The sequence below is a fragment of the Drosophila persimilis genome, unplaced genomic scaffold (assembly GCF_003286085.1).
Source record: "Drosophila persimilis strain 14011-0111.01,24,50 unplaced genomic scaffold, DperRS2 tig00000000-arrow-pilon, whole genome shotgun sequence".
Classification (NCBI taxonomy): domain Eukaryota; kingdom Metazoa; phylum Arthropoda; class Insecta; order Diptera; family Drosophilidae; genus Drosophila; species Drosophila persimilis.
The window spans coordinates 872,034-888,142 of record NW_020825288.1 but is presented as its reverse complement, the minus strand read 5'-3'; the positions used below and the strand labels follow the sequence as shown (position 1 = coordinate 888,142).

The window sequence follows — 16,109 nt, the reverse complement described above, 5'->3', positions numbered from 1 at the left end:
GAAATAAGTTTATGCATACACCACACATACTATACATATTTTTTTAAGAAAACTGAAATAACCGCAGAAATATGCAAATGCAAATGCAAATAACGGATAAATTTATTATATCAAACATATTTTATTTGTGAAATGCATATAGATTTAATAAAAAAATTACATGGATAGAACATAATCGAAACGATTTCATTCGAACTGGACATAAGATGCGCATGGGGAGATGAGCATGTCCCATGTCAGCGTATCAGCATGTCAGGATGTCATGTCCCATCCTGACGCTGATGTTAGCCTCTCACATCCAAATCCAAATGAAACTCGAAGTAAAGAACCAATATGTGAAGCTGAAATCGATCTGATCCCTAAACGGCGGTGCAGTCATTGCGCTCTACGTGGGTCACGTAGTTCTGTTCGTTGATGAAGGTGTGGGTGCATTTGGGGCAGTGGAAACGCCGATGTCTGTTGGTGCCAGGACTCTCGTGCTCCCGCAGATGGGCCTTCATGTTGTACATTTGGGAGAAACGCTTGTTGCACAATGGGCAAGCGAAAGGCTTGTCGCCGGTGTGAGACCGCATATGCCGCTCTAAGTGGGCTTTCGTTCGGGTCTTGAATCCGCACACCTGGCACTCGAGCCGCTTCGTCTCGTTGTCGTGAATCATTTTGTGCTTGTAGAGGGCCACTTTATGGACAAAGCGCTTGGAGCACACCTCGCACTGGTAGGGCGTCTCTCCGGTGTGCCAGGCCATGTGATGTTTCAGCCGGAATTTTCGACTGAAGCGTTCGGGGCACTCGGGGCAGGCAAACTGTTTGACAGGTTCGTGGTTCTGCAGGTGCCCAATGAAGCCGGAATACGATTGCAAGGTCTTCCCGCACTGATCACAGACGTACCCCGGGAAGTGCTCGCGCTTTGTGTGGGCATTGTAGCCGCGCCGGCTGCCAAACTTCTCGGGACAACTCGGACACTGAATATTTACGGTGTAGTCGCCCGAGCTGTCTTGGTCTTGGTCATCTTCGACATCCGAGTCTAAAAACTCGATTGTGTTCTCCAAGTGGTCGTCAAATTCACTCATGGTCTCCTCCTTGAATAGTTCGGCTTCGCCTGCTTCTGCTTCAGCTTCATCCTTGAGGTGCACTTCCCCTTCTTCCAAGGCCTCCTCATCATTTATAATGATCTCGTTATCAATATCTAGCTCTAGGTCGACCGACTGAAGCTCGTCCTCCTCTATGACAGTCGCATCCTTCAAAATGAATGAATGCTCTTCACCCTCATCCTCCGCTGTGATTGAGGTATCCTCGACTGTCTCTGTTTCATTGTCCAAGTATTCCTCTTCCTCAGCTTCGCTCACTTCTATATGGGCATCGAATTTGTCGATGCGCTCCACTTGGATGTCACACGATGGCACCCTTCTCAGGTTCTTTGTGGTAAAGGGACTGTTTATCAGCTCCAAGATCTCTTGACGCAGTTTCCTGGCGATTTGTATTGACTTGTGGTACCGTTTCAACTTCTCACAGCATTTTTTGCATATCGTCGACGCCTCTTCGCTTAGCTCGTAATTTGTGCCCTTTGTGCACTGTAGAACCAGTTCACTGAGAAGAACTGGCGGGCGTCCTACTGTTTCAGTATGTATATTTTTTGAAACACGCACAGAAAACTGGCAAATGCAACAATTCATTTTTGACCAAATTGTTCCTGAGAATATTTACAATTTACTCGGTGTATTAGCACAACAAGGTGAGTCCGATATCGGTCATAAACAACAAATATATTAGTGCACGCTATCGATATAAAAGGTGCATATCGAAGAAGGTGAAAAGTGTCTGATCAATAGAGGTAAACTAAAATGTTTCCTATTAGATGATAATATTAATATTAATATATGGATGGATCGTGGATCGGAACTATTTTTCTCAGTAGCCAGACAATATTTTGCTATTTTTTCACGTTGTTAGATCAGATATACACGCGACTTTTGGATGCACAAGAATTATTATCGGTACTTTTGTGCGATAAGCGGAACATTTTGGGCGGGCAAATACCTTTATTTTGAAACGCCTTTATTATTAAAGCCTACATCCGAGGCTTGGGATTTTAGTTTAATCTGCAACATCTGTAGTGTGTAAGCGGTAAGAGCAATAATATTGAAATATTCGGTTCAACTGAACTGTTTAAAATTAAATTATATCAAATATAAATATACTGTGCCAATGTTTTTATTTTGCACGAACCAAGCTTCAAAAATATCATTTTTATTTCTTCACGGTGATATTGAAATTCTTGTATTTGGACGATGAGAGTAGTATTTCCTTTGTTTTGTGGTGGTTAGCAGCTCCAAAGGTCTATTGGTAAACACGAACGTGAACTCATATTCAATACACGTCAACATTTACTATATAGCACATACCTTACAGCTTCCGTGGATTTTAATTTTCCTAGCACTTTCATCATTGTCCATCTTCCCACCACCAAGACACTTGGTACACAGTCCCAATTTCTCCATGGCTCTTACATTCTTGTAGTAAATATCATCTAAGACAAGACCAAATCATTCTGAAATCTGCAATCTGATTGAGGTAAGACCAGTCTTACCGTGACTATCGGTGTTCCATCCACGGACAACAGTCCTGGCATGCTTCGTTTCACCATGAATGTAAACTGAGAGCAATAAATAACGAAGTTTCCCCTCCTTGATGTCAACTCTTGGAAGTTTTAGTAGATCGGCGGCTGGACTTGTATAAGTTCGTACTAGAATTTGAGAAAAACATTTACAGACCAGACCCTCAAGATTTCACTTCGAGGCTACGCTTACGGATCGGCTTGGCACATTGTCCAATCGAAGAAAAGTAATTTAGTATTTTCATTTTTAATTCTTGTGAAAAAAAACAGGCTACAATTTTGAGAGAATTCCAAATTTTATATGTCGGGGGTATGTGAACAGCTCGCACACTGCTGATCGACTGGCTTTGCATGTTTTGTTTACAAGTCAATGAAGTTCTGGGCCCCGTCTCCTTAGATTATGTTTACTGCATACAGTCGAGCCTAATATCCTTCATCTGAAGTTTCAATCTCGTAGTTCTTGTACTTGGTTAGTAGAACTCGCTTCGACTCCGCGTGATCCGCTTTTCCATAACCCTGCAAAAACAAAACAGAATAGCAACAAATATCCTCATTAAGCAAATATACAGCAGATATATACCGTGGAATGTCCGTAAACTTTCAAGTACTTCTTTTCAGGGTTATGTTCGATGCGTCCTCCGCCAAGGCATTCGGTGTCCAGGCCCGTCCCTTTAATGGTCCCCTGTGTGCGTTCATATATATCAGCTAAGTACAAATTATACATTAGATAAGCTATAAAACAAATGAGAAACAAAGCTTACCATGCCATTCGCAGTCTGCATAGCCTCGAACAACTAGTTTGCTGGGCTCAGTACCGTCTGCAGTCTCCTTCCCGGTGACCCTTATCAAAATATATTTAAATATGCCCTCCTCGTCAATGTCCACGAGAGGGATCTTAGCAAGATCTTGGTCCGACATTTTGTGTAGCAGTCGCAGTCCTTGCAGGAAATTATAATTTTTTCTATACAGTGCGGCAGCAGCTGCTTTCAGCATTGTATTCGATAAGTAATCGGACAGACGTTTATCGCACTAAAGTACCGATAGGTTGAAAAAAAGTTGATACCTGATATATCATATATTTTACATCCCTAAGATAAGTAAATATACACAAAAAATATTTAATTTTTTTAAACTGATTTTCAGCCGGCGGTAAGATAGAAAACTGTGCGAGATGAGCTCAACGCGTCCGCACTGCTTCGTTTGTGGCAAAATGAAGGCTGTGGGAGTATTCCAGCTTATCGAAGGCAAGACACGTTTAGCAAGAAAATGTTTGGAAGACTAATGAGTACGATTTGTTTGCAGGATGCATTGTGCCAGGAACATTTAAGCCCATTAAGGATATACTAAAGTACTTTGAGAAAATTATCAATCAACGCTTGGACCTAACGCCGGCCTCTGTCGCGTGCAGAGACTGTTTGGAGTATCTGTTCAATTACGATCGGCTGGTGAGGAATCTTAGTCAGGTGCAGCGCCAAATCGCGGATGCTTTGCTTGAATGCAGGAAAAAGAAGACGGACTTCAAGCCGTTGGTAAAGAAAGAGATCGCAAAAGCAAGAGTGCAGGTTCCAGCATTCAAATTCGTCCACAGAGACAACACCTCCACGCCAACGAAACAGGAAACTCCGAACACATCATTCTCCCAACAGGGTAACGAAGAATCCATTAAGGATGACCTTGAGTCAATGATCGAGGAAGAACCGGAAGAATTCCTGTTCACCGACAATGAGCAGGAGAGCATGGAGGAATCGTCAGAGTCAGAGATATTCGACACTACGGATGCCCCATGCCACATATGCGGCGATCTCTTTTCGAGCCAAGAAATCCTAGAGAGACACATTAAGACCGAAAATTGCCAGAAAAACGAATACTCCACCTGCAATGTGTGTGGCCTGAAGGTCAAAGACGACGAGGTGCTCGACTTGCACATGAACCTTCACGAGGGCAAGACCGAGCTGGAGTGCCGCTACTGCTCCAAAAAATTCTCCCACAAGCGAAACGTTCTGCGCCACATGGAGGTTCATTGGGACAAGAAAAAATATCAGTGCGAGAAGTGTGGGGAACGTTTTTCCCTTTCGTGGCTCATGTACAACCATCTAATGCGGCACGACGCCGAGGAGAACGCTCTCATTTGCGATGTGTGCCATCAGCAATTCAAGACCAAGCGCACCTACAAGCACCACCTGCGCACCCACCAAACCGATCGGCCGCGCTATCCATGCACAGATTGCGAAAAGTCATTTGTGGACAAGTACACGTTAAAGGTGCACAAGCGTGTCCATTTGAAAGTGGAATCGCCATAATCCGCATCCTTGCCGGCCAGCCAGTCTCTCTCCCAGCTGCCTCCAGAGACAAGCAGTTTGTGTAAGCCGCGGCTAGCCGACTGTTAGTGCTGGGCGAATGGTTCTCTAGTGCTATTTAAGTAGTGTACTGTACACAATGTAGTGTAAAGCATAAAGTAAACACAACTATATAATTGATATATAAGAGTATGAATCAAAGGACGAATATGAACCCCTAGCATCGAGCATGACCGATATATAACAGCGTTTGCAGACATGTATATATTTTTGTATACCCTAATACAAACATTTCGGAGAAAAATTCTTGGATATACTCGTATTTGAATCAGGAACACGGGAAAAACTGGTAGACCAGAAGTAGTAGAGTGAAAGCACCTGGGGGAGGATATTCTGGGTGGGACAATAAACTCCGATCTTCAAACTGAATGGAGTAAAATATGCTAGAGAGCGACCTAAGCTGCGGGCTTGAGCCTGCATTTTCAGAGAAAGGATGCAGGTACGAAAGCAGATTTATGATGTATCTTCAATCATTTTCCACGGCTTGTCTTGGATTGCGTGAACGTCGACCGAGTGCAATAAAATTGACAGATGTTTCTGGATCACGATGGCTACCTAGATCTTCTAAGTCCTGGGAAGGTTCGGTAAATAATCTGGCATTTACCTGACGTTTTATGCATATATAAAACGAATCTTTCCCATTTCAGTTCTTAGTCAAGAGCATCATCTATCCCGGTCCACACATTACGCGATCACACGATGGAATCATTGCTGCGACAATTGAGTATTTGCAACGAGTTGATTGCACAAGGTCCCGCCTGCCCTGTGGGAAATATTGCCTGGCTAAATGAGTTCTGTGCCACATTTCTGGACTTTGCAAGTGAACTCAAAGCACACTTGCCGGAAATAGCCCCCAGATGGGGGGCGCCCGAAGGCGGCAACAACATAGAAGTAGAGACGATCTTCCTGTGCCTCACACAGGTCGTTACTTGCATCACTCAACTGGAGAGGACCATCAACATCGAAAGCAAATTCGGACACGAGACAACGCCAATGACGCGACTGCACTTCCTTGACCGAATCGACTGGTGTGTGCGTCGGATCTATGTCTCCCTGTCGCAGTTAGATCTGCATCTGGAGAGTGGTGCTGCGGATAACTTAGAGGATCACACATTTGTTGAGTTAATGGACCTGGCACTAGATCATCTGGAAGCCTTTATGGAAGGGCTCGGGAATACTACTAGCAATTTCCTGTACATCGAGGAAGAAAATGATACTAATGACGCCTGCCAGCTCGGTAGCATAATCAATCATATTGTCAGACATGCCCTGGCATTTGCTAACGTTGCCTTGGAAGCCGATAAGAAGGCACTGTCAGAACTGTGCGAGACGTTGCTGAGTGAATGCGCTACCTTCCTCGAGGGTTCCGCGGAGCTCAACCCCGGGCATCGCAAGCTAGAAGCCCTGTCCCTAGAGCGTGCCCTCTATGGTTTGGAGACATTTCTGAACGAGGCTCTGTTGCATTCGATCTTTGCTAGTCTTGTCGAGCTAGAAAACACTCCCATCAATAGACTGAGGCATGCCCTACAGGAGCAGGAATTGGAATCTGGATTAACTGAGAAACTGGTTTTAGATTTCGACACGAACATGGACCGCATTCAACAGATAGGAGTGCTGGCCATAGCCTTCTCGCAAGACGTCAAAACCAAGACCATTGTGCGGAGTTGCCTGGCCTCCCTGGAGTCCCTGGACGCATGCATTGTTCCAGCGTTGCAGTCGTCGGCCTTGCACCATGCAGATATACTGGAGCACCACTTCAACGACGAGATGCTGATCTTTCGCAATCTCATACACGACATAATCGACAGTCGCTCCCTGGTCAACAACTACCTGGACATGCTCGCGGAAAGTCTTCACATCCACATAGCGGGGAAGAGTCTTCCCAGCGAGTACCTGCTAATTGTTCAAATGGGCAGTGTCTTGGCCGAGCACTTTCGACTGCCGGTAAACTACTCTGCGCTCAGCGACGATGGGAAGCGCGTGCACAAGGATCTGATATTGATATTGCGCGAGTGCCTTGCTGCAGTCAGCTTGGCCACTCCAGTAGACCCCAAACGTATTGTTAAACGCTTGAAAATATTGTACTCTGTTCTGGCAAAGCTGCGCGATGTCATAGATAAGAACGTCCACGATTCTGTATTTAATTTAAGTTCGAGGAGACAGATCACCAATGCGACCCGAACCCTGCTCCGAAGCTGCAAGTCAAAATCTAAAAGACAGCGTTCATTTGTGAAGCAAAGTAAGGATAGCGTTGTTCCCGATCCACACAATTATACGAGTAGCATTGCGAATTCTATAAATAATGATGGTGATCTTATAAGTTTTGAGCTCACGGAAATTCTCAGAATAAATTGAACTCGAATTATGTATGGTGTAAATATTTCAATTAATTAACCTAGACGCTAGAAGCTAGGCGTATTAAAGGCCTAGTACGAGGCTTAGAACGAGTGCTAAATGTATATATGTATGTACATACATACATACTGACAGACCAAAAACCTGGCTGCTTGGGATCCAGGGCAAAATAGGAAAATCGTTCCTGAAGTCTTGCGCCAAAAAAAACTTCAGACTTGGCCAACTTCAGATTATGCCCAAAAATATTTGATAATAATAATGAATTAATATTTATTTTAAATATTGAAAAAACATTTAATTATTTCATGCTCTATCCTACACTTATGTTTACAGCGCTAGTCACCTTAAGAATTTGTGTAGAAAGTTATTTAATTAAATCTAATAAATAATTTAAATTTTATTTTTTTATTCTATTATTTGTATTTATTTGTTCTATTATTTTTATTTATTTTCTTTTTTGAGTGAATTTGCTAATATAACAGTTGCTTTAGGCTGAATGGCAACTCTGCGCTGCGTCTTTTTTTTTTGAGGGTGAATGGCATAATGCCATTCCACGGTTGCGTTTTTAGTGCGTGGCGTTGGTTCGATAGAATTATACACAATTTCTCTCACCTCAATTGAAAGTTCTGAGACAGTTATCTGCTTAAAACGGCAAAAAATGGATACGTGCTTCTTTTGCGGCGCGGTGGACGTAGAGCAGTCTTCGACGGTCAGCTATAAGAAACTTTTTGCGAAAGTGCCGTCGTCCCAAAAAACAATTTCCGTGGTGCTCACGCATCTGGCGAACTGCATAAACACAAGCATTAAATTAGAAGCAGACTCAAAACTTTGCCCCCGCTGTTTCGCCGAGCTGTCTGAATACGATACCATAATGGTAAATTTAATGACCACACAGAAGCGGCTTACGAACCAGTTAAAGGCAGCATTGAAGTCCGAGTTTGAATGTGCAGATACTTCGGAGGATTTGGTGGTCGAAGAAACAACACTGGAGGATGCCGACGCCGACGTCGATGCTGAGGCCGAAGCATTGTTTGTGGAACTAGTCAAAGAAGAAGACGATTCCGATGCAGACATTAAGCAGGAGTACGAGCATGAGGAGGAGGACGAGGAGGAATTTCTTTGCGAAGAAGATGCGGGGGAGTCGGAGGGCATGCATGACAAATCCGATCTAGATGAAAAGCCACTCAAGAAACGCATCAAGCAGGAGTGCAGCCACTGTGGAAAACTTTACAATTCGTGGTACCAAATGCAGAAGCACATCAATGAAGACCACTCGAATACGCAGAATCATATCTGTCCCATATGCGGCGTCATACGCCGAGATGAGGAATACCTCGAGTTGCACATGAACTTGCATGAAGGAAAGACCGAGAAGCAATGCCGCTATTGCCCAAAGAGTTTCTCCAGGCCCGTCAACACTCTGAGGCACATGCGCATGCACTGGGACAAGAAAAAATATCAGTGTGAGAAGTGCGGACTGCGCTTCTCGCAGGACAACTTGCTCTACAACCATCGGCTCCGCCACGAAGCCGAGGAAAATCCCATAATCTGCAGCATTTGCAATGTGTCCTTCAAATCGCGGAAGACATTCAACCACCACACGCTTATACACAAGGAAAACAGACCCCGTCACTACTGCTCCGTTTGTCCCAAATCGTTCACTGAACGCTACACCCTCAAAATGCACATGAAGACCCACGAAGGCGATGTTGTCTATGGGGTCAGGGAGGACGCTCCGTCAGACGACCAACAAGTGGTGGAGGAGCTTCACGTTGATGTGGACGAATCGGAACAGGCCGTAACTGTCCTCATGTCAGACAATGATGAGAACAATAGATTTTGTTTGATCTGCAACGCCAGCTTTGAAAATAAAAAGGAGCTCGAGCACCACTTACAATTTGATCACGACGTCGTTCTAAAATAGACTTTGACTTGTACTTTAGTAATATTCCCTTTTTTGTGCAACTTAACATAATAAACTCATGTTATTAAAATCAAAAACCAATGATCTCGAAGAGATAACATTCGATTTTCTAGATTCTGTGGAACATATTGATATTGAAGGTATAACAACTTTTGATTTTCACTTTTAACGTTTCAAATTTTGTATTCCGACCACGTTACAATAACTCGACAAAGAGCATTTCAATCTTAAGGTTACTCGTTCTCTTGAGAACGCAGACGTCCGTTGGGATTCGTTAGACGGATCGACAGCTGCTTGGCGCGCTCGACGATTTCCTTGCGCTTCTTTGAGGAGACGGCGTGAGCGATCTCACCGCAGTAGATGCGGTTCTGCATAAGCAGGACCTCCAGCTCTCGCACATTGTGCACCAGGAATTTCTTGAAGCCAGTGGGCAGCATATGACGGGTGCGCTTGTTGGAGCCGTAACCGATGTTGGGCATCAAGTATTGGCCCTTGAAGCGACGACGCACTCTGTTGTCAATACCCTTAGGCTTGCGCCATTTGTGCTACAACATAAAGACCATGATTATGGTTTGTCTTTCACTACACTACACTATATTTTATTTTACTAACCGACAACTTGGCATAACGATCCGACTGGTGACGGATGAAGTGCTTGGTGCGCTTCTTGATGATCTTGGGCCGGTACGCTGGGCGAATCGTCATTTTGGAGCTGGAATTTGATAGTTGAGACCACTCATCAGTATCTTGATTGAATATCGCGATTTTTATTTATTGTGTCTTCCTGTGAGAAAATGTCAACAAAGTTTGGTTGACATTTTCTTGAGGATGCCATGGAAATATAGATTTAATTACTGCGCCAGTGTCTTGCTTCACTGTTACTGCATTTATTTAGCTTAGAAAGAGCCAACATGTTACTCGGATGCTTAGGAAATATTCAGATTTAATAGCAAAAACGAACCGCTAATTGTAAAGAGCACGTCAAAAAGAGAGAAAAGGGATGTGAAGTTGGCCGCACTACATTTTGACAGCTCGACCAGAGTTGTCTTCTGGCTATCGATAGTGGTAAACAATAATTTTACCAATTCTTGTAAGAGGTACATCTTTTAAAATGCCATGTTACAATTAAAATTTCAATTATATTGTTTACAACCCTTAAAACCACTCTACAACTAGTTTATTACATTTAATCTTGTATCGATATATCGATTCTAAAACTATCAAACGATATACAGACAATTCGATAGCACGTTGCATTCCTAGTTGTAATACCGTGGTTCTTTATTATATAATTTAGTAAAAAATCAAAACAAACAAATCACACGCCGAGTGTTAGGTGTGCGGAGTTACCACTGTAAACAATGGTAGCGAGGTGACAATTGCACACATTATCGCACCAGCCACTACAGTAGCAACATGAAAGACGATGATGACTCCGAGGCACAGAATGCATACGCAACAAAAACAACAACAAGAAGAGCACCACCACCCACAGCACTAAAGCTGGGTGTATCATCTAGCCATGCGAGCATCTTCACAGAGCGCTTCTTTGGCGCCTTCCAGTGGGAGGAGTTCGCCTGCGGATGCGGAGCAGCGTTTGTCAACATTTCCGCCACATATCCCATCTACAAAATGATCTTTCGGCAAATGCTTCATGGCGTGCCCATCAAATCTGCATTCGGTCAGCTGCGGCATGAGGGGCTTAGCTTTCTGTACCGAGGAATGCTGCCTCCATTGGCACAGAAAACCATTTCGTTGTCCATAATGTTTGGAGTGTTTGATGGCACGAGGAGATATCTGGTGGAAGACTATCGCCTGAATGACTACGGTGCCAAGGTGATTGCCGGCGTAGTGGCGGGTAGTGCTGAATCCATTCTCCTGCCCTTTGAACGCGTGCAAACGCTGCTGGCGGACTCGAAATTCCATCAACATTTCTCCAATACCTCAAATGCTTTCAGGTGAGATCCGCAGCACTCGCAATATAGAAGCAATATAGCAAATAATGAAACGCGATATTTGAATCCCTATGCAGATATGTAGTGGCCCATCATGGATACAGGGAGCTCTACAGGGGTATAGAACCAGTATTTTGGCGCAACGGACTGTCCAATGCATTCTTCTTTGTGCTCAGAGAAGAGGCCAGCGCTCGGTTACCCAAAAGGGCAAGTACTTTCCTTTTTTTAATTGCACGAAGTACTGACTCTTGCCCATTTAGAAATCGGTGTCCAGCAGAACTGCCCAGGAATTCATAGCAGGAGCCGTCATCGGTGCCAGCATCAGCACAATATTCTACCCCCTCAATGTGATCAAAGTATCGCTGCAAAGTGACATGGGCCATCGGTCGGAGGGCAGTTGGCATGCATGCAAAAGAATTTATCGCGAACGCGACAGCCGCATTGGGAATTTCTACCGCGGCTGCGCCTTCAACACGGCACGTTCCTTCATCAGTTGGGGCATCATGAACACGGCCTACGAGAACCTGAAAAAACTGATGCACGAGCAACCGCAAATACCACAAATGCCGCACACATCTCCGATATCTTCAAGTAAGTGAGGTGAGGCGAAAGGAGGTTGCATTATGTATTGGTTGCATGTACTCCAAAGCTGAATGTACACACACACAAAACTCTGTTAATTCTGCCTTTTAGCTAGCAAATTTTCTTTCGTGTTAAGTCTCTTTTAAGTCGCCTATGCCGAGAGGCTGAGATTTAGGTAATTATTGTACATACACACACATCCTATAAGCCAAAATGTTCTGTGTGGCTTTTGTCAGCATTTAAATTAACCCAACCCTACTACAAGATTACAGTTTAGTTAGGAAACAAAAATTGTATATACTAGTGTATGTATATACTACCAGAATCCAGTTGAATATATAACTAAATTGTGTTGCACATGCATTGTGCATCGTGTTTGCTAGTGACGTTTGTGATTCATTGAAATTACTAAACTACGAAAAACATTTACTCTGTGAATTTAATGTTCTTAAATAAAAGTGTATTTGTAATTATCGAAATCAAGCACTAGCCTATATATATATATATTTCAGCATTACAATGTCATCTTTGAGCAACTAGTGCTACACCTACATCTAATTTCTACCCATAATTCTCACATATCACAAATCACGAAATGTCTCTTGGCCCCCGCAACGCAGCTCCGGGATCTAGCGTTTCCTCAGCGAGCTGCGATATCTCTGGTAGAAGTCCTCCATTGCCCTGTATTGGGGCTCCAGAATGTCGGGTATTTCCTTGTCCAAAGAAGCAAAGTAGACCATCTCCACGGAGCAGCTGCCCCGCAGCTGCTGCTCATAGCGACGCAGTTGCTGAAAGAAGCCCGAGTTCGGCCGAACCTGCGGACGAATGGACTGGACGTGCGTGTAGGCTTCCCGCAGGCTCATGCCCGCATGCTTCATCAGGTAGGCCAGGCAGAGGGAGGCCGAGCGGCTGACCCCCGCCACGCAGTGGATCAAAGAGACGCCCCCATTCAGACGCACCTCCTCAATGAGGTCGGCCACCTCATCGAAATGCTTCGCCAGGTCGACCTCCGAACGGTCCTGAGCATTCACGCGCAGGTACAGAGGATTCATCACGCTGGATAGGGGAGTGTCCGGCAGCTCAGGGGCCACATTGATGACGCAACTCACTCCTAGCTTGTCCATGTAGGCGGGCACCACAGCCGCTGCCCCGCACAGGATCAGGGAGGGGGTTAGGCGCGACAGTCCTGGGTAGGGTGTGCTGTTCTCCGCCCCCGCCTGTGAACTGCAAATGAAACAACAAAACAGAACCATTATTAATGTGGGTAAACAACCTCATAAAAACAACAAAAAAACCAAAAGAACATTTCTCATTCGAACAAAGGAGAAGCGAACAATTTGGTGTTACGCGAAATACAAACATCGCATAAACAAATGGAAGGTATTATCTATATCTATTTGCGTATTGCCGTGCAGGCTTTCAGCCTGAAGCATCCCAGCCTGCGTAATTTTGTGAATGGGAACTTAAACAACACATCCCCCATGCCATCCCAACCCATCCCGGCCCATCCCATCCCAGCACAGCACAGCAGAGCAGAGCACCTACGCAGTACGTCATCGTTTTTTAGCTCTACAAAACAATAATCATTTGCTAAACACACGTATAGGTATTTGTGTATCCACCTATACACTCGTACAACTCGAAAATTGTTTATAATTAGTTCCTTGGAGTGCATATGAAAATAGAATCGAAATATTTGGCGAATGGCTAAACAAAAAGATCAGTCATCGCATCTGCTCGGCCAGGGAGGGGAGTCTCTCGGACTGTCCTCCCCGTTTGTCAGTAATGCAATTACATCTCAATAATTGAAATAAAGCCATACCATGGCACTATCCATCAGATCAGCTCCTCTCCTCTTCCCCCTGGGCTGTCAGCGGAGATCAAATGGAAAGGTGCCCAATTCTCTTTGGCACCACCTTCCTTCCTGCTGCTGCTTCTGTCATCGCCCTCCAAAAAGGCTGCCCACTGAGGAATGTAAATGTGTAAAATCAAAAACTGCACCTATTTTTAGACCCCACCAAAATATGTATACCCTTTCAACGGGTTGGCCATCTCTGGGCATCTCTCTAGCCTCTCTCCTCGCAGAATCGAGTCTGAAACGCTGGTGGCTGCTTGTAAGAGTATGGCCAGGGTCTGTGCGACGGTGCGTGGCGAATTTTTGTTTCGTTTTATTATATGTTTACGGCGACTTCTCGTCGTCATTAAATAATAATCACAAATTCCGCTGGCAAGTGGCCAATATTAATCATCGGTCACTTTCACTAGAGCAAACCACTGGCATCGTCGAAAATGTTTTTTTGATTTCAAAATAAGCGAAATTAAAATATTTCGCACCGACCAATGATTTTGTGCAAAAATAAAAAATCCAAAAACACATCAGCGATTTCATTTCCATTATTTATGTATCTGCTCCAATCGAGTCAAGGAATTTCAGATCTCTTGGGTCTTGGCATTCTTAATCTCATGGGGATAGGGAAAACTAGGCTAATCACATATGCTATCCTAAAGTTAATGTATTAGGCCTTCTCTATAGACCTCGCTATAGTCTGGATGGGTACTCATCATATTTTACCTCTTGGCCAAACTCTTGCTTTGCATGATATTTCGATTGCCAAAAATAATGAGCATTGTGACAGAGACGAGACCTGTAGACCTGTAGACAGACCTTCCCCCAAGATAAATGACTAATTTCAAGCAATTATGGTGTCCTTGAATTCAATTGTCAGAGTCAGGGGCTTTGATTGAGAAGAATGCCAAGAATGCGGCCCCAAAAATATGTATATACTACTCAAGCAAAATCAAAATAAAGTTTGCATTGCATTCTCGAAGAATTCATTCGATATATGGATGATTTCCTCGTTGAATAAATAGGAGAATAGTAGCAAGAAAAGGCAATGTGCAACATGTGGTACATCGGCATTCGGGTATGGAATTTAGTTCAAAGAATGAAATAAGTTTATAAAAATGCATGTGCACCATTCGGTGGGTGCATACACACATACATAAGTTGGCAGAACACTCCAAAGAACATTACTTTTACAGACAAAAATGAAAAAAACTTTTAGATTTGTAATTCAAATTTCAAGCAGTGTCGATACCGTTACGATACGTTTTGCGCCACAGCAAGTGGTGCACTCCCAGAGTCGCAACAAAAAATAGGTTGCGTGACATAAGCGCGACCTTGACTTGTGTTTTCCGTTAAATGTAAGCTTAAAAAATATACACATATGTATATATATCTATAGGTATGTATGACTCACTTTTTGCCATTTTCGCTCTCAATATTCTCTTTATCATATGCGACGACCACCTTCTGAAGTACATTGTTAATTCCTCCTCCGTTGCCGGGAACGTGTGGAGCAATTATTAGCTCCTGCATGTTTATGTTTATATTGCGAACGAAATTTCACGCCACTTAATAAACGAATTTACGCTTCGCAATCAACAAATTCCACAGATTCCAGGCCAGGCCGAATGTTAAAACTATTTGGTGCTCTTCTTTCTGGTTCGGCCTCTGGCCTCTCGTGACTCAGTAAACAAATGGAAGTTCTGAGAGATTCCGACGGGAAATTATTGTTTCGGCTTATTGATGTTGGCTAGATGATGTTTCTCTCGCAGCGCAGACACGACTGAGCTCAGCCAACAACAAATGCTTTTTTTAAATAAAGCAGTCCATAGGTGCGTAAAGGTGATGTGTTTGTGGGTGTGGGTGGAAATGGTAAATTGGCGCCTGCCAACAAACCTTTCACCTGTGGGAACGATGCCAGCGATTAAATGGGTGATTTATCGAATTCCGGTAGGCCAAGCACATGTTAAATTAACTAATTGCCTTGACAAATATTTTAACACTGTTATTTCTATTCACAATACAGTTTGAAAACTTATGTTTTTGAATAAACGACGATAGCTTAATTTGAAATTCGATAGTCAACAAGAATCGACCAAGTTTGGTCATACTAATAACATGCACACACTGGCTTATAGCGTTTTGGCGGATAAAATTTCCGATATCTAAAGCTTAGGCTATAAGATTGAGGCAAAAACAATCAGAGCAGTCTCCGGAGCAGGAAAACAAGGCAAGTATTTAAATCAAGTCAAGTAGAAAATAGGTTCATTAATTGGATAAAATTATGTGGGCATGGCTAAATGTTCTATATTGGCCGAAAAAATGTTGACGCAGATTGAGCAACATTTTGCATACCCTGGAGAAAGGGATGTTATAGAATTGCCAAAAAGTTTGTCATCTCAGGCTCCAATGAATGCAGAAACTAGTCAGCCTCTGTTTTAAAGCTACATATTTCAACGATATTTTGAAGGTTGTGGTC

The 16,109-nt window shown here is 43.6% G+C and overlaps 9 protein-coding genes across 9 annotated transcripts; 4 read left to right on the top strand and 5 right to left on the bottom strand.

The window, feature by feature from the left end:
* Positions 1 to 115: 115 nt before the first annotated feature.
* LOC6594970 (zinc finger protein 771) lies at positions 116 to 1,675 on the bottom strand. Its single transcript, XM_002020453.2, has one exon. It carries the CDS (start codon positions 1,668 to 1,670, stop codon positions 360 to 362), a length of 1,311 nt encoding a protein of 436 aa, XP_002020489.1. The 5' UTR covers positions 1,671 to 1,675; the 3' UTR covers positions 116 to 359.
* Positions 1,676 to 2,186: 511 nt separating this feature from the next.
* Positions 2,187 to 2,971, bottom strand: LOC6594971 (sex-regulated protein janus-B). Its single transcript, XM_002020454.2, has 4 exons — positions 2,805 to 2,971; positions 2,585 to 2,740; positions 2,400 to 2,524; positions 2,187 to 2,334 (listed from the first exon to the last, which is right to left on the bottom strand). Exons 1-4 carry the CDS (start codon positions 2,962 to 2,964, stop codon positions 2,245 to 2,247), a joined length of 531 nt encoding a protein of 176 aa, XP_002020490.2. The 5' UTR covers positions 2,965 to 2,971; the 3' UTR covers positions 2,187 to 2,244.
* On the bottom strand, positions 2,843 to 3,550 carry LOC6594972 (sex-regulated protein janus-A). Its single transcript, XM_002020455.2, has 3 exons — positions 3,373 to 3,550; positions 3,192 to 3,316; positions 2,843 to 3,127 (listed from the first exon to the last, which is right to left on the bottom strand). The coding sequence occupies exons 1-3, from the start codon at positions 3,527 to 3,529 to the stop codon at positions 3,035 to 3,037; spliced, it is 375 nt and encodes a 124-aa protein (XP_002020491.1). The 5' UTR covers positions 3,530 to 3,550; the 3' UTR covers positions 2,843 to 3,034.
* A 196-nt stretch (positions 3,551 to 3,746) lies between these two features.
* On the top strand, positions 3,747 to 5,220 carry LOC6594973 (serendipity locus protein beta). The gene is made up of 2 exons (XM_002020456.2): positions 3,747 to 3,855; positions 3,914 to 5,220. Exons 1-2 carry the CDS (start codon positions 3,783 to 3,785, stop codon positions 4,909 to 4,911), a joined length of 1,071 nt encoding a protein of 356 aa, XP_002020492.2. The 5' UTR covers positions 3,747 to 3,782; the 3' UTR covers positions 4,912 to 5,220.
* Positions 5,221 to 5,525: 305 nt separating this feature from the next.
* LOC6594974 (serendipity locus protein alpha) lies at positions 5,526 to 7,333 on the top strand. Its single transcript, XM_026988520.1, has 2 exons — positions 5,526 to 5,552; positions 5,616 to 7,333. Exon 2 carries the CDS (start codon positions 5,668 to 5,670, stop codon positions 7,321 to 7,323), a length of 1,656 nt encoding a protein of 551 aa, XP_026844321.1. The 5' UTR covers positions 5,526 to 5,552; positions 5,616 to 5,667; the 3' UTR covers positions 7,324 to 7,333.
* A 601-nt stretch (positions 7,334 to 7,934) lies between these two features.
* Positions 7,935 to 9,348, top strand: LOC6594975 (serendipity locus protein delta). The gene has a single exon (XM_002020458.2). It carries the CDS (start codon positions 7,982 to 7,984, stop codon positions 9,245 to 9,247), a length of 1,266 nt encoding a protein of 421 aa, XP_002020494.1. The 5' UTR covers positions 7,935 to 7,981; the 3' UTR covers positions 9,248 to 9,348.
* A 55-nt stretch (positions 9,349 to 9,403) lies between these two features.
* LOC6594895 (60S ribosomal protein L32) lies at positions 9,404 to 9,959 on the bottom strand. Its single transcript, XM_002020459.2, has 2 exons — positions 9,860 to 9,959; positions 9,404 to 9,792 (listed from the first exon to the last, which is right to left on the bottom strand). Exons 1-2 carry the CDS (start codon positions 9,950 to 9,952, stop codon positions 9,481 to 9,483), a joined length of 405 nt encoding a protein of 134 aa, XP_002020495.1. The 5' UTR covers positions 9,953 to 9,959; the 3' UTR covers positions 9,404 to 9,480.
* Positions 9,960 to 10,542: 583 nt separating this feature from the next.
* On the top strand, positions 10,543 to 12,263 carry LOC6594896 (solute carrier family 25 member 51). Its single transcript, XM_002020460.2, has 3 exons — positions 10,543 to 11,205; positions 11,280 to 11,409; positions 11,463 to 12,263. Exons 1-3 carry the CDS (start codon positions 10,664 to 10,666, stop codon positions 11,799 to 11,801), a joined length of 1,011 nt encoding a protein of 336 aa, XP_002020496.1. The 5' UTR covers positions 10,543 to 10,663; the 3' UTR covers positions 11,802 to 12,263.
* Positions 12,223 to 15,544, bottom strand: LOC6594897 (dual specificity protein phosphatase 18). Its single transcript, XM_002020461.2, has 2 exons — positions 15,045 to 15,544; positions 12,223 to 13,008 (listed from the first exon to the last, which is right to left on the bottom strand). Exons 1-2 carry the CDS (start codon positions 15,161 to 15,163, stop codon positions 12,414 to 12,416), a joined length of 714 nt encoding a protein of 237 aa, XP_002020497.1. The 5' UTR covers positions 15,164 to 15,544; the 3' UTR covers positions 12,223 to 12,413.
* Positions 15,545 to 16,109: the final 565 nt, after the last annotated feature.